Below are 27,409 nucleotides of genomic sequence, written 5' to 3'. Positions count from 1 at the left end.
ATCAAACTGGATATCATTAGTAGCAGCACTAGATGCAATGGGAGAGGGGGAGGTTGCTGATAACATTAGAATGAAGTATGAACTATTATAACATACGGTACATGCACCGTCTATATCACTACATTTTGTGATTGTTTTGAGATTAATATGTCTTGTGCCCAAAAAGGGTATTTGTCCAATAATTAAAATCCAATTTGCATCAAATTGCTTTTGCTCCAAATTTTTACTAATATTTTGACACCTCAAAATGAAGTCTTGCCTTTTCTTCTACTTACAACCTTTTAGTCTCACCCCGCCCCTTCAGGGCGTGGCGAGACTAACAACCTTTTAAAAGCATGCATGTGTACATTAACTTTTTCTCATAGTCTAGCACTTTTTAATTTAATTTTATGATGGTGTAAGAATGTTGTCCATTTCAGTTTTGAGTTCACTTTTATGAAAGACAAATGACAGCAATTGGTAGTCCTACAGCAGTGCCTAACTTTAGATGATTAAAAACCTCAATCAGTTGGCAAAAAGGTTCTTCAATGAGTAATGCTTCTCATAATTTCATATTTTGTGCCTTCTCGATATAACCTTGCTTGTTATAAATTTTTTGAGGACTGAGATGACACATTAAACTTTAGCAAATATGATACCATACTACATAAGGTCTCGCATGTTCACAGCTCTACTGATAATGCCATTATAAAAGCTGCATGGGTAGTGTTGTCATTTAATTTTAAGAAAAAAGTAATGGTACTAAAGAGAAAACGATAGGAAAAGAAGCACAATCTAGAGCTAATAATAAGCACAACAGTAATAGTATTTAATGTTAATTTAAAGCAGAAACACACACACTGCAGTATCAGGAAGAAGAAACAGTAACTGGTGATAGCACATCTTTGAGGAAAGTAGACGGACTTTGAATAACATTAAGCAAACCTGTAGAACCATGAAAACATAAAAATGGCAAGAAAAAGTGAAGAAAAGCAAAGCCATGAATAGAAAGGAAGTTGAAGAGAGGAGCAATAAGAGAAGTACATACTCACCCATTACATCACAATATTCCTCAAACGATTCAGCTGGTAACAATTCATCTTGATACTTGGACAATATCTAATTAATATAATAATAATTATTATGTAATATAATGTCAATTACCTTGTCACAATCCTCATTAACAGTTTTATCATTATTTCTTATATATTCTAAAACAGCTTGAGGTAATTCACTGCCACTCACAGGAACTGATTTCTATTTAAAAAATACAGAACGGAGAAATTGTAATAAAGATCCATTTTAATTAAAACTTTACATATAAAAGCATATACATGCATATTTTTCTCTTTCTCTTGTGTTACAGTACATGTACCTTCAATAATTTCTGTATGGAATCAATAAGACCAAAATAAACTAAAACTGGTTTATACTCATTGTATGGCAGTGCATCTCCTGATGGTAAACTAAAAATAGAAAAAAAAATTACATCATCACATTATACTATAATTAATTGGGCAAAGCCCATACTAATTGGATGAATAATTGGGCAAAGCCCACTAATTAGACGAAGCCCACTAAGACAAGAGTGAGTCTGTACGGAAGTAGGATGTTCGTCTAACTATTATTAAAGTTAAATAATCTTCATTAAAAGTGGGTGTGGTCACAATGAAAAAATGGCGCCTAGGCCTATCAGCAAGTATGTGCTCATTTGCAGCAAGAAAAGACTAAACTGCTATCCAAAAGCTTCTCTAGCTACAAGGAAGGTCATACCGCACAACAATAGCGTGGCTCGGGGGCTGAGCCCCTTTAAATGTTTTACATTCTTCTAGTTATTATAATAATATGTTTATACTTTTTTATTGGAGATGAGCTTGCTTTCCTAGCATGAGATAGAACCAATAGTTGCCTCAATAGCAAATCCTTGCTTTCTTCCCATTGAGTCAATGAATGTATGAATAATGATAGTATACAGGAATACAATGGACCTTCAACCTGAGGGAGGAGAGAGGGGGAGGAGAAAAAAAAGTAAATTATTGAATTAATAAAGAAAGGGGGAGGGTATAGAAAGGATGAAGAAAAAAGAGATACCGTATAGCAGGAAATTTTGAAGGAAGTAAAATTTGGTGAATTGCTAAATTTTGGGTGATTGGCAGATTTTAATTTTGTCGAATTGCTATCAAAAGGCCAATTTGTCAAATTTAATTCCCTCTAACATTTCCTGCTATACAGTATAATAAAGACAGAGAGAGACACATAGAGAAGGCATAAGAAGAGGAGTTAGAGTGACAGATCAAGTAGTGAAAAGGTTTCATACCACATAAGCAGATGGTACCCAGTTATCAGAAGTCATTGCCAGAGCATTACTCAAATTCTTCTCTTCTCTCTGAAATACTCTCGTTCTAAAAATAGCCACAAAATACCAGTGTTACTATAAATAGCCACACTAACGTATCAAGCACATAAAGTGCTACGTGAATGAAGTAAGGAATCAAGTGAAGGTTACTCTGGGGGCCCCCACCACCGGACTCAGCACTGAAGGAGTTCTCATGAGCAAAACGAAGTAAGAGGAGCCTCAGATCATGAGCATAGGAACGGAAAGAAGGATCATACAGTCCAGTACAGGCTTGAAGGTAGCTGTTATGACTAATAGGAGAATGAAATAATAAATAAACAGTAGTTAAAATTAAAACTTATAGTATCAAATTTTGAACAAATTTCAAAATTCATAAAAAATCTAATTTTTAACTGAATCAGCTCAAACTCTCTATGCAAACATGTATATGTATGAGAAAAATTATAAAAGTGGCAAATTCTCTCCTAGCCAATTTTTGACAAAATTTAGCTGAAAACCAAGTACATGTACTATAGTAGTTTGAAGCCACAAATTTTAAAAGTTACATGTACATGTAGTCGGGACATCTTAAAATTTGTATCTCTCTCTCTTTCTCAATGATTACTTACTTAGCTAGTCCAGATGCAAATGCAGAGTCAGATACTTTAGGTCCCCATATTGGTAAGAGACCATTGCACCTTGTATTAGCATTCTGTAGAGTAGCACTCTCCCATTCATCTCTACCTCTAGCCAACCTAAACAACAACAACAACAACAAAACAATAACAATAATAATAATAATAATAATAATACTTACTTGATGGCAGCTGCATGACACTCGTAATGAACAACATTGAAATGAGACACAGTAGCATAACCCTAAACAACAGGAACATTAGTAATACAATTAATGATATGTTTACCATTGTTTTTCTTGGTTTGTTTTCAAATTCATCTAAAGTTACTTTACGAGTGTAAGTATAGATACCTAATATCTAAAAGAATTAATAATAATAATAATAATAATAATAATAATAATAATAACAAATAATAATAATCTCCTTCTCTCTAACTTTTTGTGGTTGGTTACGATATCCTTCCAGACATATACAACAGGAGAGTCCTGTCTCTTCAACTACTTCACTTTCCAGTTCTTTAAAAGCTGTAGGTGTCTCAGCAACCATCTGACCTTTTTCATTAACCTGTGAACAACAACAGCAATAAAGATTGGCCCAAAAACCTAATAAAGTATAGCTCTTAGGGTCAGAACTCTCCAACAACAATACTTGTACAACTACTGTACAATGAAAAGTATGCAATTGATACACATTATTAAGCTGTCATTCAAAAGCTAATTTAATAGTAACATTGCTCAGCAGAAATGAAAATTAAAAAATTAGTGTGTGTGCCTGTGTTTTATTACTTGAAATCCAAGTGCTCCTAGTTCCTTTGCTCTCATTTCCATTGCTTTCTTCTTCTTCTCTGATCTAGTTGCTTTCCTAACCTCTTGAATCTAACCAAGAAAGTACAAGTATATTTACATGTATGTCCATCTTATCCTCTATCTCCATTCCTTTACCTTATTGTCACAGTTACTGTTCTCTCTCAATGCCTCCAGTAGTTTCTCGGCCAGTGTCCCTATGTGGTGTACAGTGGAGGCCACTTGTTCAAGTAAATGGAGTTGAGGTATTACATCCATAACTACCAACTAATAATAAATAATTAAAATAAAAAATAAATAAAATAAATTAATCCATCTATTACTTGTGTGTTAGTGTGATGTTGCGATAGTCCTGTTAGTATCTTCAGTATGTATGGTAGTGATGGGCGTGTCACGTACTCCTCCCACTCAGGGGAATCAAACCGCCCACTCCTTTAATTAAAACGTTAATACATGTACTTGTCTAAATACTCTTACCCTTTTGAAGGTGTCTTGGTGCTGATGTAGTCAATGAGTGATGGAGTTATCTTCATTTCTATCAATAAATCTTTTAATTTCTGACCACTGGCATCCGTCTGGAAAAAAGGATAAAATTATAAATTATAAAATTAATTATTATTAATTATACATACCCCTATGCCAGTAGCTACTGCACTGAAACAATCCAAATAAAGAGAATGTTCCGGAGACTCTTCAGAATCAAATCTGTTAAGATAAAGGACATCAATACAATGTACATGTACATGTATACATACACACCTATATATAAAATTACATATACATGTATATAATTACCTTTCAAAGTTCAAGTAAGGTTCAAAGTGTTCCAGTAATATTTTCATGTTCCAGGGGTCACCAAACGTTAGGAACGGAATAATGTGCATCAGACCCTCTCTCACAGTGAGATTGGATTGCTACAAAAAAATAATAATAATAATAACAATAATAACAACAACAATAATAATAATAATGATCTCCTTCCCTCCTCTTTCTCTTACCACAAAAGGTGATTCAACGTGTCTCAGTAAAGTATGTAATGATGAATCTTCTTTAGACTCAGCTACCATAGCCTGCAACAAACAAACATAACACACTTGCACTAACATAACACAACACACACACTTGCACTAAAGATTAACAGATTAACATGTACATGCCAAATTCTTTAAATGGCCATAACTCAAAATTTTTTAATTAGAATTGGCTGAAACTTTCTACATTAGAATAAGGACATCAATATGTATCAGAAAATGTAATAAAAATTTGGGGTGGTTTCGGAGTCAAATTTTGGAAAAAACCATGGGCTATATAAATTGGCCATTTAAAAAAATGACCATAACTTGAAAAATCTAAGTCGGAATTAGCTCAAACTTTCTACACAGCATAAGGACATCACTATGTACCAGAAAATGTGATAAAATTTTGGGATGATTTCGGGGCCATTTTTCAGAAAAAACCATGGGCTATAGTACAGGGATTTTTTCAAAAATTGGCTGATTCTTAAAAACGACCATAACATGAAAAATCTAAGTCGGAATCAGCTCAAACTTTCTACACAGCATAAGAACATTAATATGTATCAGAAAATGTAATAAAATTGGGGGATGATTTCGGAGCCAAATTTCAGAAAAAGCCATGGGCTTATAGTACAGGGTATTTTTCAAAAATTGGCCATTAAAAAAAAAAACGATCATAATTTGAAAAATTGAAGTCAGAATTAGCTCAAACTTTCTACACAGCATAAGAACACTAATATGTATCAGAAAATGTAATAAAAAATTGGGGTGGTTTCGGAGCCAAATTTCAGAAAAAACCATGGGCTATAGTACAGGCTATTTTTCAAAATTGGCTGTTTTTAAAAAACGACCATAACTTGAAAAATTGAAGTCGGAATTAGCTCAAACTTTCTACACAGCATAAGAACATCAACATGCATCAGAAAATGTAATAAAAAATTGGGGTGGTTTTGGAGCCAAATTTCGGAAAAAACTATGGACTATAGTACAGGGTATTTTTCAAAATTGGCCAAACTCTTTAAATGACCATATATTGAAAATTTCTAATTGGAATCGGCTTAAACTTTTTACATAGCATAAGGACATTGATAAGAATCATAAATTTCCTATTTCTTCTTCTCATTTACTTTGACAAGTATCTTGTCAAATTTTTGAGCAACTTTAGCACAACTATGTTATACTTGGTAATTGCTATACTACTTTATACAATCGTATAAAGTGTTGTATTGTACTAAAAATAGCTGCAAACATGTACTGTACATGTAATTGATATTAAATGTGTCATCGTTGGGTGATACTGAGAGAATATGTATAATTCAACCAGTGACCTAATACAATGATACCAGTATCAGCTTGTATTGACTCATAATATCATAATAACACAATAATAATTAATAATTAATATGAGCTTCGAACAAGCTATAATGTACAAAAATGCATATTAAAGTACTTAAAAGCTAATATGTATTTTGTAGTTACATGTATATGTTGTTTAAGAAGCATTCCAATGCAAAACAATGTAAAGCAAGTACTGCTATAAATGTAGTAGGTTTCTCCATTGTACATGTACATGTACGTAGTATGTATATGTACATACATGTATATGTTCATTCATAAATACATGTACATGTTTCTTCCATTAGGTACATAAGCTAACCTCTTCACTAATAGATCTAACTATCACTCTCTGCTGACTGGATGCCTCTTGCAGTATTGGCTCAGTAACTGACAGTACCTGTTGTGCTACAGTAGCTCCCAGTCCACTGCTCTCAAGCTGCTCGTGCTGCAGTGCAAGATTGAGTATACCCAGTAATATCTTTAATGTATGGAGGCGAGGCTGTATCAAGTATTGCCTGTTAGTCTATGAGGGAGAGAATTGATCATATAGTCAAACCTGCTATTGTGGACAGTCTAAAATAAGGACACCTCTATAATCAAGACAAGTAGTATCAGTCCCAATACAATATAAATGCGTATTAATGAACCTCTGAAATAAGGACACCTCTATAATGAGGACAGCTTTACTGGGTCCCAAGGTGTCCGGAATAGACAGGTTTGACTGTATTACATTACATTATTATTATACTTACTTTGACTTTGACACAGTAGCTGAGTAATTTCAGTCCAGCATGAACGAGACCATGACTTCTTAGGAAATGTTTAGCTTGAGCTAATCTATCATGCACGCAAGTAAAATATTAGAAGTAAATTTAAAGTCTCCTCTTTCATTCCTTACCTTTGCAGTATGGCATCAAGTCTGTTTTCTTTTCCTAGTACAGTAGCCATTTTGTATACTTCTTCTTCGTCGATGTCTTCTCCTTTGCCACTGTCCAGTGTTTCAACCATATCCTCTGTAGCATCACCAAGGAGGCCTGGGAGAGGAGAGGTTTTATTTTAAAGTATTTATTATTTATTAGTTTACCTCTCATCCTATAGACAACCTTCATCCTGTCACCATGCTGTATATAAAATAAATAAATGAAATAATTAAAAGTACAAATGTATACAACAAAATTTATTTAATATAATTTGATAAATAACATTCTTGCACATAATTATATTCTAACAAAGACTTAGTAGTATCTCTGATTTTCTCTTTCTTTCTCCTTACATTTGCTTGTGCACACCATATCTTCTTGTATACTTCCTTCACTGGTAGATCTAGTGATATTATTTTATTACAGACCAGTAGCTCCATCCCAGTATCATCTTCAAGCAGAGCAACCAGCTCACAATCTATAAAAATTAAATTAAATTTTAACATTTAAAAATAATTAGTGAAGATTTAGTTCTTAGCCCACTGTTATATTTACTTTATTCAAGTATAGTAAATTTGTGAAAATTAGTACACATACAATTAAAAGTGAACGTACTTACAGCACATATAAAATTAATGTTTCTCATTAAAGTGGGTGTGGTCCATTCATTCTTTACCTGTACATATTTTATTCTTGACGTCTCTCATTAGAGGTCCTAGTCCAGGGTCTTTAGAGCTGTAAGGGTTCCCTTGCATGCGTCCTTGAAGGAACTCTTCCTGTTGAGGGTCCTTATCCAACTGGAGGTAAAACTCACCAACATCCTCTTCCTCCTATAATGATAAAAATACAAAAAATAATATACCGTATAGCAGGTATATTTCATCTGGAAAAATGTTCGTTCTAAGCAGGATTAGTCCTTTTATTTTTGTTCTGAGCAGCCATTTTGCACACGTGGCATTGAGAAAATGCCTTTTTCGTTTGGAAAATAATCGTTCCACAAGAAACGAGAACGAAAAGAATGAAATTAAACTCTGATGAAATATACCTGCTCTACGGTACATGTACATGTATCTCCTTTCAAATAGTTAATCTTAATTCTTAGACTTTTTGATATAAAGTAGATTTGGCTCTACCTCTTTGGCAATTAAAATTCAAATTGAGCCCTTTCTAAACTTGCTATAAAAAGTACATGCAAATCTCCTCCTCTTAACTCTATTTCTTATACTAAATGTATAGTGGTAATATGCTTACTGGATGTATTATGCTGCTCAATTGTTCAAATACAAATATTGGTGTCACTAGGTCACTCATAGGATAGTTGGACAATATCTCAATACAGACAGCCATCAGTTCTTGTCTCTCCTCCTCCGTTCCTGAGGTAAGAGCTTCTAATAATTGTAATAGCATTGTCTGGGACTCATCTACTCTCTTGGTCCTTTGAATTACCAGCCTGAGAGAGAGGGGGGGGGAAAGAGAAAGAGGGGAGGGAAAAAGAGAATAGTGTAGAAATTACCTTGGGGAAATAAACTTAGCAATTTTTGCATTTTCTGTTAAGTCACAAAATTAAATCATTGAATAATGGGGGCGTGTAGCATGCTAGGAAAATGGCTGCAGGAGACATTTTAATACTCATGTGCAGTTAAGTTAAAATGTACATGTACATGTATATAGACATATATATTACCATTCGTCAACTACTACTATAATTGTACCTTTTCAATGAGAGATATCCATTGAGGACTAATCCCACCAACTGTCCTTTGTATTCATTTTTAATAGACTCAACTTCAAGAAATAATTTTAATAATGCTATAAATAAACAAACAAACAAATAAATAAATAAATAAACAAGTAGATTGTTTACTAGTTAACATCTTCAGTGCATATCCTTGTGAGAGGTCAGAGCTTAATGTGGTCTCCTCCAGTTTACACAAATAACTGATCTCCTAACAACAACAAACAACAACAAATATTTACTTTTATTACTACTATTATTATTATTACTTTAATTATTTTTTGTCATTATTATTAATACCGAATGCAATTATCAGCAATATTACTAGTATTTTTTACTTTTTCTATCAGTCCTCCTATCTGTAACAGCACTCCTCTCTTGGCCAGGTATTTCTTCCAGTATCCATTTTGGTCTTTCATTAGTGCAGTGAATATACCTAAGAATTCCTTTGAGGCTTCACCAGCACTGCCTACCTCATCAAGAAAACTAGAGATAGAGAAAGAGATTTTAAAAGTATGATTTCCCCAAAAAATTGTGGCTTTTAAAATGTGCATAAATCAAGACATATTAATCAAAATCAGTTCAAACTTTCTACATATATACAGTATAAAAATATACACGTGTGTAACTGTAACATGATAATAAGGAGATCAAGATAAATTGGGGGATGGGTGAGTGTTTTGGTTGGCTTCAAAATTAAAGTGTAATTTGTAATAAATAAATGCATTACCTGCTCAGTAAATCCAATGTTTGCCTCCTCCTCACTCCTCCTTTACATAAAGACAGTAACAGACCATACGCCATGGTCCTTGCCGAGCAGCTGCTTCGATTAAATAACATTAACCTCAACCATTTAGTATGCTTTAATAAACTTATGGGCAATGGAGGACCTGCTGAGAGAGAGAGAGGGGGGGCGAGAGGAGAGAGAGAGAGAGGGGAGAGAGAGAGAGAGAGAGAGAGGGGAGAGAGAGAGAGAGAGAGAGAGAGGAGAGAGAGATGTTATCGTCATAAAATATCGCACAATCTTACTCTTGGCTCGAATTGTTTTACTCATCCAAATATTTCCATATTTTTGAGCCAGTTTATTCTCTTTAGTAGCTAACAAAAGCAGATACAATAAATAAATAAATAAATTGTTAAATTACGTTCTATCAGTGCTGTTTCCTTCCATTTCTCAAAAGAAGAGTCTGGATTATTCTTAAGCCATGAACTAACATTAGTATGTATGGCACCACCTCCCTGTAGACTCTGAACGAAGCAAAAATGAGAAGAGAATGATAAAAAAATAAAATAAAAATTAAATTATTAACATACTTCATTGTCTTTAGCTAGGACAGTGATAGAGTGGAGTATCTTAAGGCAAGGCATAGTAACAGCAGCCATGACAACAGGACTGCTGTGAGACCTGGACTTTTTAAACAACCTAACAACTAAAGGAGAGGAAAGAGGTAAATAACTAATAAGTAACAATAAGAATAATAATTAATAATAATAATGTACCATATTTTACCAATTAAACGCACAGGCATTTATTTCTTAGCAGCAAAAAAAATTCGTTGAAAAAAAAATAAAAAAGTGACCCTGAGCGGGAATCAAACCCCTAACTCCAGGCAAGTTATACCAGGCTCTAACTTTTAAGTACTTTGGAGCTATCTAAACAGTGGGGCATTATTTTTGGTAGAAATATGCGTATCTATAGCTATAATATATTAGTGACAGGTGTTTATTTGGACCAGGCGTTTATACAGTAAAATACGGTATTTTAATATTATTATTCTATAATCTACATGTATTTTATTTTATTAAAGAGATAATAATTAGTATACCAGTTTTGAGTCTTTCCTCCCAGCAACTGTCCTCCATAGCAACAGAAGCTGTCAACAATCTCATCTCAGATCTAATGGCAGACGCCTAAAGAACAAAAATAATAATAAAAACCAACCATAAAGTAATAAGAACAAGGATCTATATGTACAGATAGTGTAAATGGTTGCTTGCATCCTCACACAATAATTTGCTATTTTTGATGAAATTTGGCCAGTGATTATGTACTAAGGACTTTGACCTGATTTTGGACCAAACTTTAAAATTCATAATAAATCTAATTTTGATCAGAATCAGCTGAAACTTTCTACAAAACATGTTTATGTATCAAAAAATTATAAAAATGGAGAATTGTCTCTTTTTCTATTTTGGCAAAATTTTTCAAAAAGATTGAGTAAAATTCACTCTGTGTTAATTTGTCAAAGAAGTAATGGAAATACTATCTATAGTTTTTGCAAACCAGATTTATGTTGAATTTTTAATCACTGGTTTATAAAAAGAGATACTCCAATCAAGCATAACAGTAAGTTTTATAAGAGCATCATGTCATTAAGTTCCCAGATCATTGAAAGTATCATTTAGAATATTAATTTTGTATAGATTTTCCAGTTATGACTGATCCATTTGACACTGAACACTGCATCCTGTACTCATTCAATTTAATTAGTTCATACTTTATAGGTAAAAATCATTTTAGTCTACACGCACGTCATTGTGGGTTATATATCTATTATGCAAGGAAGGAAGTGCTTAATCTGACTATGCAAATGTTTCACTATAGAGTCAACATGTCCTCCCCCGTCCAGTTATAGTCATAGGCATCAAAAATGAAGTTTTGTGATCTTAAACATGATCATAACACTGAACAACTTTAACTTGTGGTCCAGAAGTTTAAAGTGAGTTGTGATGATGTTTAGGTTGAAGTGTTTGATGAGATAAAACATTTGGAAAGTTCAATCACTCATTGCATTTCATGTGAGCCTATAGTCTATTTTAGCATTATAGTTTCTTCCTACCAAATGCTCCTTTCCTAGCCTATATGTGTTCACTAGTTAAACTAATTACTTTCTAATTGAGCAGAAAACAAGAAAGTTAAAAGCTGCTCACTATATTAAAAACTCCATCATATAAATTAATGCCTCCTTGACTGCTCACAATAGAGCATTGTCTAATAATGCTCTATTGTGAGCAGTCATGAGGGTATACATTCATTTAGACTGCAATACTGTACTTGTAGGTCATGCTAACAATGCTTTATAGACCAGTTGGCGCTAAGTATAATCGTAAAATTTTAAGTATATTCATCATGATACCGTAAATAAAGTAAATTTTTCCTGCCGCTACTTTGGAGTCCTACTTCCAATGGTTGTCTATGGAGCGATCGTGAAAAGAGCTTATTCTCCAAAAACTGCTGTATTTATTCGTGATAGCAATCTTGCTACTGCTTACTGACCATCATTCAGTGTCTATAGTGGGCTCAAGGACTTTGGTAAGTGCCACTAGAAGATATAGAAGCAAAGACATTGCTTTCTCCCATTCTACTCTTAGCAAACTATGACTCCAAGATGGCGGTAGGAAAATTTTACTTTATTTACGGTATCACAATCAATATACTCAAAATTCTATGAATATACTTAGCGCCAACTGGTCTATACTAATATGACAGTGTAGGGTTAGACATCTAACAAGCTTTCTCTCAAAGCATTCTTACACTATCCGATAGCTGCAGCATCAGAAATATCTTGTACCATAGGAAGCCATAAGATGAAAGGCCACACAGTGGTGTATACCGTATAGTGGGTTTATTTCGAGGATAACAAATTTCGCGAATTTCGTGGATTTTTCAAGATTCGTGAAATTAAATTCCTTGAAAATCAATTTAATATGGTACAAAATGGCAGAATAGTGAAAATTCGTGAAAATTAATTCCGCGAACTTCCGGATACGGGTCATTCACGAAATTTATTATCCTAAAAAAACCCCCACTATACGGTATATGATACATCTCATTGTATCAGGGTTAATCCTCATACACAAGGAAAGAGGGAACCCATGAATTTTGATGCCTTGCTTCAGGACAATGATGTCCTGAAAGGTCCACGGGTAAAAATCAGGAAGAGTCCCTGAAGGATTATCTCCTTTCAAAGTACCTAAAAAGCTGAGCTCATAAACCAGACATTTGTATAAGGCTATGGTGATGTGGGTCTCAGATCTACAGTATGATTCACAATGCCATGAATATCATTAACAATTGTCCTTGTGAAACTAACAAAGTGACCACATCCAATGCTATTCAAAATGGCATCACCGCTTGAAAAGTATTTACATGATTATTGTTATTGCTGCTACTGGATGATTTCTAGCAACCTTATGGCGACATAGTCTTGTATTCAAGTTTGGTCACAGTCACAATGATTGGTTATATTCCTTATTCTGGCCTCATCACTTGTACTTAATGGTTCAATTTAAGATAGAAGAACCAAAGAACCTGGAAGATATATTGGTTTAATATCACATGAAAAATAAAATTATGCTTCTGATATGACTTTATTCTTGATTTTTGAGAGCACTAATTTCATTAATGAACATGTATAAAGGGCTGTCCTTTTAGCCTGTTAATGATGAGGCTACTTTCACCATGCTAGTATTGCCAGCGCAATAAAGATGAGTTTGTTTTATCAACATTATAGTGGTAGAGTACTCTGCTGTAGTTGTGCTGTTTGACAACACATAATACAACTTATACATAGTGCATTAGGTCTTTTCTCTTGTCTCTCTTGAGAACAATAAGTGAATCTGAGGAACATGTTTCCTTCCTCTTTCCTCCTCTTACTGTATAAAAGTAATGAGACCATTTGCAGTAGATAGGACTGGTGAGGAATAAACCTTTCCAGTGTAAAAGAGACAAGATGGTTACAATGTCAGCTATTGACCCGGCCCTAATTATACTGGTCAATATATACTGTGACATGTATCAAACATGGCAAGAGGCCAAAGTCTATAATAACGGTGTCATGCAGGTCAGTGTTTTTGTTTCGGTCAACTACAATGGAGAGGGTGTAAGTGAAGACGAGATAATAGAATACGTGCAAAATAATGTCGATATATATTCCTTAAATTTTGGAGAAAATGTTCAATGGGCAAAATCTACAACTGATAACGGTTTTCCTCATGATATAGACCATGTTGCTAACAAGAAGGAATCAGTGTCTCCTAATGGTTTTTCGGACATAAGAGTTCCGTTATATTTCACTGTACCAGGTGGTGGTGCTGAAGGAGAGCACAGGTGGATTGCTAAGCTGAATGGCAAGCAGACCAGTACCAATACACCACTAACTGTTACTGTTGAAACATTCAAAGTGGATAAAAATAAGTTTGAGATTGTAGATAGAGTAAAATTTGGTTGCATTGTATTGCGTGTACTGAAGTACACGGATAATGCATTCCCATCAAATGTACAAAAATTGGTGAAATGTTTTGATTACCAAGGAATAAAGTTCAGTGGAACTGGTGGCAACGTTTGGATCTCACTGATGGCAAAAAAGGGCAAGAAGTTGGGTGGATTTATTCAATACAGAGAAACAAGGAACATACAAATAGCCCATGAAGCAGCTTATGGACAGAGTCAAGTTTCAAGAGGGAACTTTAACAATCACTGTGCCCATGGATGTATCCCAGAGTCATGCTGTGACTGCGGTACAGAGAAGATCACTTTTGAATGCCCATGTTTACAATATACCTATGAATTGGATCCTGATGACGTTGATAGGGCCTAGAAAGAAGGAGTAGCTATGCTATTGCTGGGTCATGGGTCGTTACGCATGATGTGTGAAGGAACTCTTAATGGTATGCACGCGAATTATGAATGTTGGTTTGGGCAACTCTCTATTCAATTTGAAGACACCTTTGGTGGCAGAGTACAGCTCCAATTTAGCTGGAATGCAGATGGCAAGTGGTCTGAAGTGTGGAAGGTTATTGACGCTAAAGTTGTATATCCTTGAAAATTACGTTAAAAGTCATAACATCTAACTACATGAATTATTAATTTAGGCCATTCTGTTTATCAATTTTGATACACGAGTTATAGATTTAATTTAATTTAGGCCTTTTTCTTTAATAAGTTTGCTACATTAATTATTAATTTAATTTGATTTAGGCCTTCGGTTTTCTTTACTAATTTTGCTAAATGAATTACTAATTTCATTTGATTTAGGCTTTTTGTTTACTACTTTTGCTATTGCAACAATTTTCTTAATAAATTAAATTATTGAATTGCTGACACCATGCATCAGTAAATGCAGTTGTAGAGTTGAATTTGTTGAATAATTCAATTTGTTGACTTGATTTGTGCAATGATCATTGGGGTATTTCTTTCATGCTTCAATCACTTTACTGCACAGGAATCACACACAATGCTGAAAATGAGATCATGAGAGAGAATAGAGAATATTCTTGTTCCCACATGTCTCCATGCGTCCACACCAAATGTCACAAATTTAATTTAGTCAGCCATTTTTGAGGAACTCACAGCTGGCAGAGCAGAATCATATGGCCTTCATGAGGTTTGTTCTCAGCCAGACTTTCTGACTTTTTCCCTTACATGTAAGTTTCACGTACAAGATTTGATGCCGCTGTGAAGGATTGACTATCATATGGAACAGGAAGTTTTGGATAACAGACAGTCTGGGAGCAAACAGATTTTCTTATTGTTTACCTGGAAACATAGCTACATTCAGTGTCTTAAGTACCAAAAAAGCAGCAAAGCACATACAAAAGAGATAAAAAGCCAAGGAAAAAGCACTGGGCCCATGGCCATGTGCTAACGTCTTAATGAGTGGAGTAGAATAGTAAAGGTGTGCTCTGGACATGTTTTATTGTACACACATGGCGCAAGTGGAAACAAATACTTTCACGTTTATTTTTAGAAGATAAAACAAAGTAAAGAGACTTTTTGCTTTATAAAACCATGCTAATCATGGGTAGTTTCTTAGCTATAGATATAATCTGTCATACACCTTGGGTCTCGGTTTCTAGCTATGGGTTTATTTACTGCACCCCTCAGTAAATAAATTCCATAGATACCTTAACTGAGGTGTATAACATATACATAATAATAATAATAATGATAATCTCACAAGATTAGGTGACGTCCTTTGTGGTTTGATACTAGCTAGCACCCTCTGCATTATGAACTCATTCAAATTCCTAGTCGACTCCAAATCATCTCTACAGTAACACAAACAGGTCACATAATTATCACATGATCACTCCCTCTAACCTGGTCAGTTGACACAACAGTCCTTGAACGTCTTTCTGAAGAGTAACGGAACCGGTTCTTAGATTAAACTCCATCAATTCCTCTATGAGGTCCTGTACATAATATACAGAGATATACAAAGATATACTAATAATAAATAAGAGCAAGCAGTACATGCACAGAGTAAAAGAAGGAGAGGGAACACAAAAGACATAAAAGAAACACACATTTACCTTTTTCATAAGTTTCCTTGTCTCTGGTTTAAAAGCCAGAGCCTTTAATACAGTAATGCAGTGCTCTAGTGTTGCAGAAGCACATCCAAAACAATTTCCCTCACTAAGGGGGGCAGCGGAGACCGGGGACGAGAGAGAAAAGGCACTTCCTTCCCCTGATATTGGAGTGAGTGGTGTTGCTGGCTCACTAGTGGGAGAAACCTTCCCTGAATGCAATTTATTGATATCATAAGCAACTAGCTCTCTCCTTGAAGCAAGAACACTCTGAGAAAGAAAGAGAGAGACAAATAGAGATTTTGTAAGTACATTAAAAATAGATATGTGTATGCAATCACATATTGTGATTATGTCACATTGTGTAGTGGGTCTTTCAATTATTAATTTACTTGTATTATTTTGCTGAGGTCAGTGTAAGATGATTTACAACTGTTGCAGTATAAATGAGCTGCCAACTGGATAGCACGATTCACACCACTGTCTGATGAAGACTAGAAAAAATAGAGAGAGAGAGAGAGGAACTGTTAATATGACAAGTCCACAAACTTATAAATTATATCTCAAAAGCTCTTTCTCTTCCCTCCTTTAATTACCTGAGATACCACTGGTTCACTGGCTAGGGATATCAACAGCTGGTCCAGTTCATTTCTGTGTGTCACTAGCTCCTTGTAATATTTATCAGCTCTTTCAAGCAACTGATTAATACTTAACAAAGTCTAGAGAATAAAATATAAAAATGCACATAAAAACACATTATACATGTACATGTACAATACAAGTAAATATGATTGTACAGTGTACATGTACTGAGCACACCATTAATTAAGCTATTTCGTTACTGAGTAATTCTTTCCCTTCTCACCTTCTTTCTATCATCTTCAGTTTCAATTGGGTCAACAGCTGAAGTGGGTCGTCCCTCGACTAATGTCTCAAACCTGGCGTACTTTGAGAACCCACAGGATATGCAGAGGAAAGGGTCTCTCTCGTCATAATTAATAGTACGACACTTCTGACACTGATGAGCGTTCTCACCACAGGCAGCACAGACTCCAGGATGAGCTGGGACTGGAGCATTACAACGAGGACACTGGAGGGACTCAGTACCAAACTAGAGAAAGGAGGAGGAGGAGGAAATACATGTATAACAGTAACATAAGCTATTGTAACTATTTATGCTATATAAACTGTTTATATAGCATAAACTATTGTGCATGTACAGTGTGTAGATGCACATATAGACAGAAACATTGGCAGGGGAACAATATACATGTACATGTAAGATCTAGAACAATAAAAAGTCTAAAAGAAACTGCCAATATAAAATTTCCAATATACAAATGGTACCCTGTGGAGTAGATGTACATTGTACATGTACATAGTAAATACATGTACACATAATAGTAAATATATGTATGTACATGTATGTCATATATACTTGAGTGTTTTCATAAAAATCAGCAAATTCCAGTATTATATTCCTGGCCACTATAGGGAGTGGCAGTTCAAACTTTAACTCAGTCTGTGACTGCTGCAACGTGCAGCTACAAGCCTTCAACCAGAGACTACGACTAGAGGGGAGAGAGAGAGAGAGAGAGAGAGAGAGAGAGAGAGAGAGAGAGAGAGAGAGAGAGAGAGAGAATAATAATTTACCAATAAACAATCATTTACTTGTTTTTAAGTTCAATGACATTCTGTATTGTCCTGTTACTGTAATAAACATTAATAGTACGCATCTAAAAAAAAGATTAATAATTAATCACTAGAAAAATTATTTTCATAACTAGCCATTTTGCTTCTTCTCAGTTCAGTGAGTCTCATCATTAGCTGTGTGATGGTATGAGAGCCATTTAACTTAACAAATATTGTATTAGCACTGTAACGAACATCAGACTTAATAGAAAACAGCTTCATTACCTAACATCACCACAAAAACACCATGGTAACAAATCGTGAATATAATTAACTCACGGTCAGCGGTACTTCAGGATCATTGCACACAAGACAGGGCTCGCTTTCTAAATAATGCCCATCAAAGTCAACGAGCGATACTAGCTGACTGTACACATGGGAGTTGGGGTGGGCGGAGACTAGGACGTTCTGTCGTCGTAGTAACATGATGGCTTGCTCTATCAGGTGCGAGCACATGTTCTCTTTCATTAAAACTTCTTTAGTTGATATAGAGCAATAACCTAATTATAATAATGAGGATTGAGTAGGTAAGTGTCGTGTCTGTTATTTATTATGAACAGTTTGAGTTGAACAATTATTGCATAATTGCAGCTGGTCAGTTGGTACATGTACCAAAAAATACAAATAATTAGAATAATTAAGAAAATTATTAATAAACAACAAGTCGGTGACAATTATAATCACAAACATACAAGAATCCATCTTCATTAAATGTTAATCCATAAGGATAGTCAAACTGATTAATATTACTGCCTCTACTTCCAAAATTCCTAACAAACACACCATCACTAGTGAAGACTGAGATACGAGCATTGCCCGCTTCACTAACATACACTAGACCAGTAGCTGCAGTGTCCATTGTTATACCAACTGGACAACTAAGTTCTCCAGCACCAGATCCGCAAGCACCAAACTGACTCACAGAATTATTATCTGGGAAGAACTTCTGAATGCGATGATTATTAGTATCAGCAACATACACTATTCCTTGACTGTCAATAGCAATGTCACGTGGATACTTAAAATGTCCATTAGCTGATCCTTCACTACCAAATGAATAAGAGAAGGTTAGATCAGGATTCAAGACTTGTACACGATGATTATCACTATCAGCAATATAAACCTGTCCTGTTATAGGAGAAATGGCTATACCAGAAGGAGTATTGAATTGTAGTGGCCCACTGCCCTTCTCACCAACTGATGTTATAAGGTATCCATCCATGCTTATCTTCTGGATCCTGTTACTATCATCAGATACAAGAATGAATTTGTCTGGAGTAATGGCTATACCACGAGGATAAGAAAACTTGACATTAGCATTTCCTCCTTCACTTCCTAATGATTTCACTTTCTTTTCTTCTCTATCCAGTATTGTTACACAGTGACCATCATTCTCAGTTATTATAACATGATTATCATCAGTTATAGCAACTCCCCAGGGACGCTTAAACTCAGTTATAGTACATACTGGAGTGATGTTATTAAGGTAAGGATTGAAAGGAATGATTAGTGAGGTATCCTCAAGGTGTACATCATCTACTTGTACTTTTACTGTATGAGTACCACGTGTTGAAAGATTACACTGTATCCTATACACTCCAGGATCAGTGCTGGTGGTAGTGACTGTAGTGTGAATGGGTTTATGGCCTTTACCAACTGGTACTAGACTACACCTCAGAGAAGAGAGGGGAACACACAAAACAGATGAATCTAATGCCTCCATTGATAATGAAAATGAAACTTTTTTCTCTTCTGGTTGGCGTCCAAAGCATCCAACTTTCTTCACTCTACACTGCTGTAGTGCAGTAGATAAGGAGGTCACAATATCTCCAATGTGATGCAGCAATTTGATATCTTTACTCAATACAAAGTCAGCATTTTCTTTTGGATGTAACTCCTCCACATTGATCCCTCCAGTAGCTTCACTCATACGCTCCATCATCCGTTTCTTAGACCCCAAGACTTTTTGAGGACTGCCTGTCTTCAGACTTTGCTCCACATAATCTTCAACTTCCTCCAGAAGACTCAAACTCATTTTTGCTGATTTCATTTGCTCTGACAGCACCTTTAGTTTAGCATCAGTAACCCTCTTTGCCTGCTCAGTCAGTTTTCTCTCTGACTGACAAAGAACATTAATCATTTCCTTTACCATTTTATGTATTTCTTCTAAGACTCCTTCTCCTCTATCTCTGATCTCACCCTCTCTCTCTGCTAGAGCAGACAGGACCTTCTTGAGTGCTTCCTTCTTTCCCTCAACTGGTGATAGACATTCTCTTAACTTTTGACAGTGTTTAGTATAACTGTCAGTGATTAAGTCATATTCATGACGTTTGTGATTTCGAACTGAGCAGTGAGAACAAATTACTGTATCACATGTTTCACAAAAGAACTCCAAAGGTTTTCCATGATCGCTACATGTGGCCTCTTGAGGGCTTGATAAATCTGCTGTCTTCTTTGTTAGACTATACATTTCTTTAAGGTCATTGAGGTGGAATGCTACAGGAAAGGCTCCTACTCCTTCATCTGGTAACTCTGTACAATGACGACAAGTGGGACAAAAGAGGCAATAGGTCTCATTCTTCTTATCCAGAGGTAATCCCTCCAGACAGTGCTGACAGAATGAATGTAGACAAGGTAAAGTCTTAGGGTTGGTATAGTGGTCAAGACACACAGGGCAGGTGAGTCGCTCCTCCAGTTTGAATCTGAGACCAGAAGATGGTTTGGTTGCCATTAAAAAAAATAGAATTACGTAAGTGAAGAGAATGAAAAGAGATAAAAGTAGAAGATGGTAAATGAAGACAGAGCAAGTTGGAATGAACAAGAGTACAACCTAGGGGAAGTTAGCCCCAATAATCTCTTGATGACACGATGAAACAACAAAACAAAATGAAGAAGGTGGAAGGAGGAGAAAAAGACTAAAAGTCAGCTAAACACAAAAAGTGGGCGATACCTTAAATATATTTAAAAATCTTGTGACTAAAGTAGTTATGATAATACATAATGAATCCTGGCTTTACCATAGCAACCAGTAGGAAAGTGAATTCATCAATTTCAAAAAACAGACAACACCTCAGGTGTAAGGTCATGTAGCTTATATAATGTATGTCCACTGTCTCTCCTTAAAATATAGAGTACATACCATGCATGTATATAAAATTACAGTTATCCTAACTAAAAGAGCTTGCACTTTGAAGGATAAACTCTTGTCAAGCATCTGAAGTTTATAGGGCTAAGCTGCTCTTCCTAAGGACAAGCGCTTGGTGTAAAGTCAAAAGGTTAGTGATTTTTAGGCAATCATATTTTCAAAAAAAATTCCAGTAAACACGTTATTTTTTTCAGATAAAGTTTCTATGACTCTCCCTATTACTTGAAGCACAAAAATTTCTCAGGGAGAATCTGGCAAAATTATGGCTTTTAGTGCCTTCCACTGCCATTTATACTTGATAAAGTAGTAGAAAGCAACTTTCTCTAGCCTGTGGAGGAGTTCTATGATGACCATAGGGGAAACCCCTTTTAACACCACAAAACCACAATTGACTACATAGTCTTCGCCCACGCTAATTACTAGCAAGGCCAATAATAGTAATAATAATAGTAATAATAATAATAACATTAATTCACCTAATATGTCTACAAACTGTGATGCCTTCTGTCCATACTGAGGGATGAGGGGCCACAACTTCCATAGCAACTGAACCAAATGAACCTGCTTGTCTGAAGGAACATACCTAAAAAATACATAATAAAGAATATATATGTACATGTAGACGTACATGTACATGTACATGTAGTGTAGATATGTACATGTAAAATCCATCAATTACTGTAGGTATAATTGTAGGGTATTATTGTATACATGTACATGTACACAGTGATAATAATTTTAATAGTAATTAATTTTCCACCCACACATATAATTAAAAAAATTAACAATTAATAACACATAATTAACAATAAAAACTCACTTATAGAGTGTGTGTATCAGTGAGTGTGTCTGCCAGCGTATATTCGACTGGTTGCTTTGTAGCAAATAACGAGTGACAAATTGTTCAAATCTTTCATCATCAATACACTCCATCATCAGTTGACAAATGCTCCTACATAACTCAAGGTTTACTGTTCCACTGGGAGGAGCTGCTGGAGGCTTAGAGGCTGGTTTAGTGTCCTTCCTTTTAGCCTTGTCTTTAGAACCAGGCTTTGTAGTTGAATCATCTTTTTTATTAGTGGAAGAGGACACTGAAGGATGGACACCGGAGAGAGCTGAGAATAATAATTGTAATAGTGTCATTGATAGTCCTTCATCAACTGATAGACTGATGGTGAATAATGTAGGGAGAGTTTCTAGGGGAAAAGAATGAGAGAATGCAATTACAATTTATAATACACATAACACTTCAATGTAAAATGCCTTTACATGTACTTGTACAAATTTGAATATTAAAAGTTAGGAAATGTTCAAATAGCAGTATTTATGCCACACATTGAAACTTATGTTAATAGAATGGAGCTTCTATGTTGTATTGCAATTTGATACCTTTCCTGTCCATACAGAACAGCTGCCAGTTGCTGGTTCTTGTTTTAGCAATTTCATCACATAACCTTAACTGCTCAATCTAATGGACACAAAAACAATTGGTATAAACTATAGCTGTCATATCTCCTCCCTCCCTCTCTCTCTCCCCCTCCCTCTCTCTCTCTCCCTCCCTCTCTCCCTCTCTCTCTCCCCTCACCAGTTTCAATAGAGTAGGATATGTAGAATGAAGTAATGAACAAGTTGGATCACTCACATCATACCTCACACCAGCACAAATATCACTACATTAATAATAATAATAATAATACATGTCATGTGATAGTCACCTGATCTCTCTCATGTAGCTCCTCAGTCCGTACTTATCACGAATGAGTCTGTAGTTATCCTTAGATCCACACACGTATATCAATACTTTACGAATCTGCTTCTTATTAGTACCAGTGAGGTGAGAGGTGGCCATGAAATACTGAGAAGAGAGAAGGAAAAAAGAAAGGAAATTCAGGAGATCCTTTTTTTCTATTTTTTACTTCACAAAGTGTTTCCATCCATTCAGTATTAAACTCAACACTTAAAGCTGACGATGTAGACTTCTCACAAAACTTCTTCAACTAACAAAAATAAAAACAACAACAACAACAATAAACAAAATTAATAAACAAAATAAAAGGTACCTGACAAGGCAGAGCTAATACAATGTCTGCCAGCAGTACAGGATAACACTCAAAGACATCACTGGAATGATACTTGACATACTGATGCTGAAAGAACGGGCTATAGTCCAAGACTGAGGATTGAGGATGAGGCTTCAATAGATCAGAACTAGTAGAGGAAGACTAGAAAGAGAGAGAGGGGGGAGAGAAAGAGGGAGGAGGGGAGAGGGAGGGAGGAAGGAAAGGAGAAAGAGAGAGAATCAGATTACAATGATTTTTTTATACAGGAGAGTTTAAGGTTAACAATAGTAACTTCAATTACATGTATTTCTTACTTCTTCAACTTTAAACTTATTCTTATCTTTCAAAAGTCCTTTAAGCACATTGAGACAGTAGGACATACAGTTCCACGAGAGAAGGTGCTTAGCAGTGTAGTTCCATAACCTATTAGCAGAAGAAGAACCCTGCAAGAGGAAAAGAAAGAGAGAAGTAAAAAATTTAAAAGTACATGAACTGTTGGTCAACATAAAAATTGAAAATATAAATACAAGTACATCAAGGGCAATTTTTGGAAAAAAGCATAATAATAATAATACATATACAGTGTACGACCGACTCCAAATTTTGTACAACCCACTCCAAATTTGCTCAAAAAAATTTGTGCTTGGAATATCAGCTCAAACTTTCTACATGTACATACATGTACATGTACATTGTACATGTACATGTAATAGTAGAATTTGAGAAACAATTTTCATTGTACTGCACACACAAATGCAATAAAGGAACAAAAGTAAATCAAAAACAAGTACATGTACATGCAGCAGACCTCATTCTTATCTGCTCTGATTCTCTTCCTGCTCATTATTATGTTCAAGAATCGGAGCATCAGTAAAGATCCTTCAGAGGACGGGGACCTCTCTATCAGGACCGAGACCTCCTGTCTCTCTAGCAGTTTCAAAATGGCCGACAGCAGGGAGCTAAAAGCTTTATTGTCCTTAGAATCACCTTCAAGATAACCACAGAGGAACACAATAACCTAAAAAATAAAAATAATATACCGTATAACGCTTTAATTTGGCGGAGTTTTATTTTGGCGATTGGCGGTTTGCAAGCAGGATTGCCAATATTAAAACCGCCAATCATTAATGCGCATGCTCAGTAATACACGTGTACACAAAAATCACCAAATTAAAAACTGCCAATTACAATTTTACAGCAAAATCGTCAAAATAAAGAGTTATACGGTATTAATTATTTTTGTTACAATTATTTTTTTCGCTGTTAATTTCGCACACTATTTTTAGCAATTTGGTTAGGATTTTTAAAATTATTACTAAATTAAACTGATGCAATGTTAGTAACGTCATTTATTATCAACTAAAATTAAAGAGAAATTCTAAAATTAGTGCAGTATATAAATGTAGAGCCAATTCATTCTATGAATATTACCTGCATGTACGGTAATCCTCTGACTCCTCCCACTTTCTCCACGACCTCCAAATGTTCAGAGAGTGCTGTTAACAGCCTCAGTCTCAGTCTATGGTCCTTTGATAATACTCTGGTCTCTTCGGAGGGTTTGGTTTCTTTAGGGGTGTCACCTCCGGTTGACTCCTCCCTCTCGTCATTGACCACACCCTCACTGACCAACTTATCTTCATAGATATCAAGGAAACTGGAATCCTCTGAGAATAGAGTTGTATGGTTATGCATGTGTACATGAAAATACAATATTAAATATGTACATGTACATGTACATGTATCCATTTTCTTAATTTTTTCCACATTAAATTTTATCTACAAGGATGACATGAACAAGCACAGAATATGTACATATGTTTATAAATTGTATTTTAATAAAGCCAAATTTAATAGTGTTGCACTACTATACATGTACATGTACATGTATATCTTCACCACCTTGTACATGTACATCTACAGTACTTCACACTTCACCAAAATACAATACATGTACATGTACATGTACAGTGTATACCTGCATCTTCTTCTCCACTGCTGTCATTTTGATTGTCAGCCTCAGAATTAACATCCTGAGCACTCCCATCAACCTTATCCTTGGGCTCAGTCCTCTGTCCACTGCTAGGAAGCATGGGGACATTAAGAATAGGAACAGTCTGCACTTGGGGCCCTCCCTCTCCTGCTAGGTCCTCATACGAGGAGTTGAGAGAATCAATTATCATTCCAGGATGGAGGACATCTCCTAGTCGTACTCTCTCAATGGTCCCCTCTTCCTCCTCTTCTTCTTCCTCCTCTTCCTCTCCCTCCTCGTCATTGACCTGTTCAACCTGTACCTGGAGGATAGGGGACATGGAGCGGTCGGGGACATTGATGTTTTGTAAGGCGTCTTGAATGACCTGGGCTGCAGCACCTTCATTACTCTAAGAGGAGAGAGAGAGAGGGAGGGAGAAAGAGAGAGAGGGAGGGAGAGGGGGGAGAAAGAAAGAGTATATGTACATTGTACATAGACAGTATAAGTAAATACATATCATGTACATGAACATGCTATTGTGATATTAAATTATGCATTTAAATCTTTTTTCTCCCTCCATCTTTTAAAAGAGTACCTCATCATGTAGACTGATTGCAATAGCAAAGTTCATCATAGCTTCTTCATCAGGCATTATACCTAACAGGTTAGGATCTAAGAGAGAGTTAAGGGGGTAGAAAAAATGATACAGCTACCAATTAATAATTAAAATGCTTACTGGCCATTATTTGTTGCACTGCTGCTTGAGGATTAGATAGAACAGCCTATAAATAGTAACAAAGCATTTATCATATGATACTAAAAATAGTAACGAGTGTTACATGTAATTGATATTAAATGTGTCATCGTTGGGTGATACTGAGAGAATATGTATAATTCAACCAGTGACCTAATACAATGATACCAGTATCAGCTTGTATTGACTCATAATAATACAATAATAGTTAATATGAGCTTCGAACAAGCTACATGTATATGCATGTACAGTGATCATATTTTACACCTACACGTATGGTCAATATGCACCAAAAAATGTAATAAATATTGGGGCCAATTTCAGAAAAACCATGGGCTATAATACAGGTATTTTTCAAAAAATGCCCAAATTCTTTAGATGGCTATAACTTGAAAATTTTCAGTTGGAATCAGCTCAAACTTTCTACATAGCATAAGGACATCAATATGTATCAAAAAATGTAATAAAAATTTGGGGTGATTTCGGAGCCATTTTTTGGAAAAAACCATGGGCTATAGCCTTGGGTATTTTTCAGATTTTGGCTCATTTTTTAAAATGGCCGTAACTCAAAAAATTGAAGCAGGAGTCAGCTCAAACTTTCTACACAGCATAAGTACATCAATATGTATCAGAAAATGTAATAAAAATTTTGGGTAATTTTGGAGCCATTTTTTGGAAAAAACATGGGCTATAGTACAGGGATTTTTCAAAATCAAAATTTGGCCAATTCATAAAAATGGCCATAACTTTAAAAATCTAAGTCGGAATCAACTCAAACTTTCTACATAGCATAAGGACATCAATATGTATCAGAAAATGCAATAAAAATTTTGAATGATTTTGGAGCCATTTTTTAGAAAAAACCATGGACTATATATAGTACAGGGATTTTTCAAAAACTGGCCGATTCATAAAAATGGCCATAACTTTAAAATTCTAAGTTGGAATCAGCTAAAACTTTCTACATAGTATAAGGACATCAATATGTATCAGGAAATGTAATAAAAATTGGGCATAATTTCAGAGCCATTTTTTGGAAAAAACCATGGGCTATAGTACAGGGATTTTTTCAAAAATTGGCTTGTTTTTAAAAATGGCCATAACTTTAAAAATCTAAGTCGGAATCAACTCAAACTTTCTACATAGCATAAGGACATGTATATACATGTATGTGTACAGTATGTCACTCCTCATAGTGCTAATACGTAATTCAAGGCACATGTATGTACAATGGTATATACATGTACATGTGGACTTACTTGAAGGTTAGGTACTGAAGGCTGAGCAAGAGCTACTACTTGTTCCTGGTGTTCTTGATTGGCAAGAGGAGCAGTGGGAGGAGGCATCACTAGCTCAGCCTCCAGACTTTGTTCTCTAGTGCTTGGACTCTCTCCTTCTTTAGTCTCTCCTTCGTCATTCTTATCCTCTTCTGTTGGCTTTGGTGGATGTGGCTTCAAGAGCTTTATGAGTATTTTAACACAAGAAGAACTGATTTGAGGATCCTAATAATAATAATAATAATAATAATAATAATAATAATAATAATAATAATAATAATAATAATAATAATAAAAATAATAATAATGCTAGTTACTTTCTATAATAATAATAAGAAAAAATAAAACAAAAACCAATGCTAAAATAATCAATAAACAATAATACTAAACAATATAATACTAATAATACTATCTTACCATAGATGTCAATAGCTTTATAA

General features: G+C 35.1%; 2 protein-coding genes across 2 annotated transcripts in view; both read right to left on the bottom strand.

Annotated features, from left to right (window-relative positions):
* Window positions 1-714: 714 nt before the first annotated feature.
* Window positions 715-27,403, bottom strand: LOC100632379 (E3 ubiquitin-protein ligase UBR4). The gene is made up of 58 exons (XM_020000836.1): window positions 27,387-27,403; window positions 26,952-27,194; window positions 25,675-25,720; window positions 25,534-25,610; window positions 24,945-25,347; window positions 24,401-24,633; window positions 23,778-23,987; window positions 23,284-23,412; window positions 22,970-23,131; window positions 22,826-22,906; window positions 22,625-22,764; window positions 22,495-22,579; window positions 22,299-22,377; window positions 21,730-22,105; window positions 21,386-21,492; window positions 18,044-18,264; window positions 17,861-17,989; window positions 17,744-17,808; window positions 17,511-17,643; window positions 16,938-17,183; window positions 16,669-16,791; window positions 16,465-16,566; window positions 16,079-16,342; window positions 15,867-15,958; window positions 15,724-15,814; window positions 10,591-10,675; window positions 10,079-10,194; window positions 9,910-10,012; window positions 9,794-9,862; window positions 9,495-9,657; window positions 9,103-9,250; window positions 8,894-8,975; window positions 8,742-8,838; window positions 8,281-8,479; window positions 7,706-7,859; window positions 7,383-7,507; window positions 7,194-7,230; window positions 7,008-7,143; window positions 6,862-6,946; window positions 6,429-6,632; window positions 4,754-4,825; window positions 4,551-4,669; window positions 4,388-4,460; window positions 4,233-4,330; window positions 4,079-4,187; window positions 3,894-4,022; window positions 3,738-3,827; window positions 3,388-3,516; window positions 3,238-3,309; window positions 3,132-3,193; window positions 2,944-3,069; window positions 2,431-2,625; window positions 2,297-2,381; window positions 1,835-1,974; window positions 1,355-1,445; window positions 1,144-1,236; window positions 1,032-1,098; window positions 715-924 (listed from the first exon to the last, which is right to left on the bottom strand). Exons 1-58 carry the CDS (start codon window positions 27,387-27,389, stop codon window positions 848-850), a joined length of 7,470 nt encoding a protein of 2,489 aa, XP_019856395.1. The 5' UTR covers window positions 27,390-27,403; the 3' UTR covers window positions 715-847.
* Window positions 27,395-27,409, bottom strand: part of LOC109584917 (E3 ubiquitin-protein ligase UBR4-like) — a 5,064-nt gene continuing 5,049 nt past the window's right edge. Inside the window, exon 15 of the mRNA XM_020000832.1 lies at window positions 27,395-27,401. Coding sequence (XP_019856391.1) covers window positions 27,395-27,401 — 7 coding nt within the window. The remainder of the gene's footprint in view (window positions 27,402-27,409) is intronic.

This window comes from Amphimedon queenslandica, unplaced genomic scaffold (genome assembly GCF_000090795.2).
Source record: "Amphimedon queenslandica unplaced genomic scaffold, v1.1 AMPQUscaffold_13149, whole genome shotgun sequence".
In the NCBI taxonomy this organism is placed as follows: domain Eukaryota; kingdom Metazoa; phylum Porifera; class Demospongiae; order Haplosclerida; family Niphatidae; genus Amphimedon; species Amphimedon queenslandica.
The sequence above is the reverse complement of the archived record's forward strand: the minus strand, read 5'-3'. Positions and strand labels throughout refer to the sequence as shown.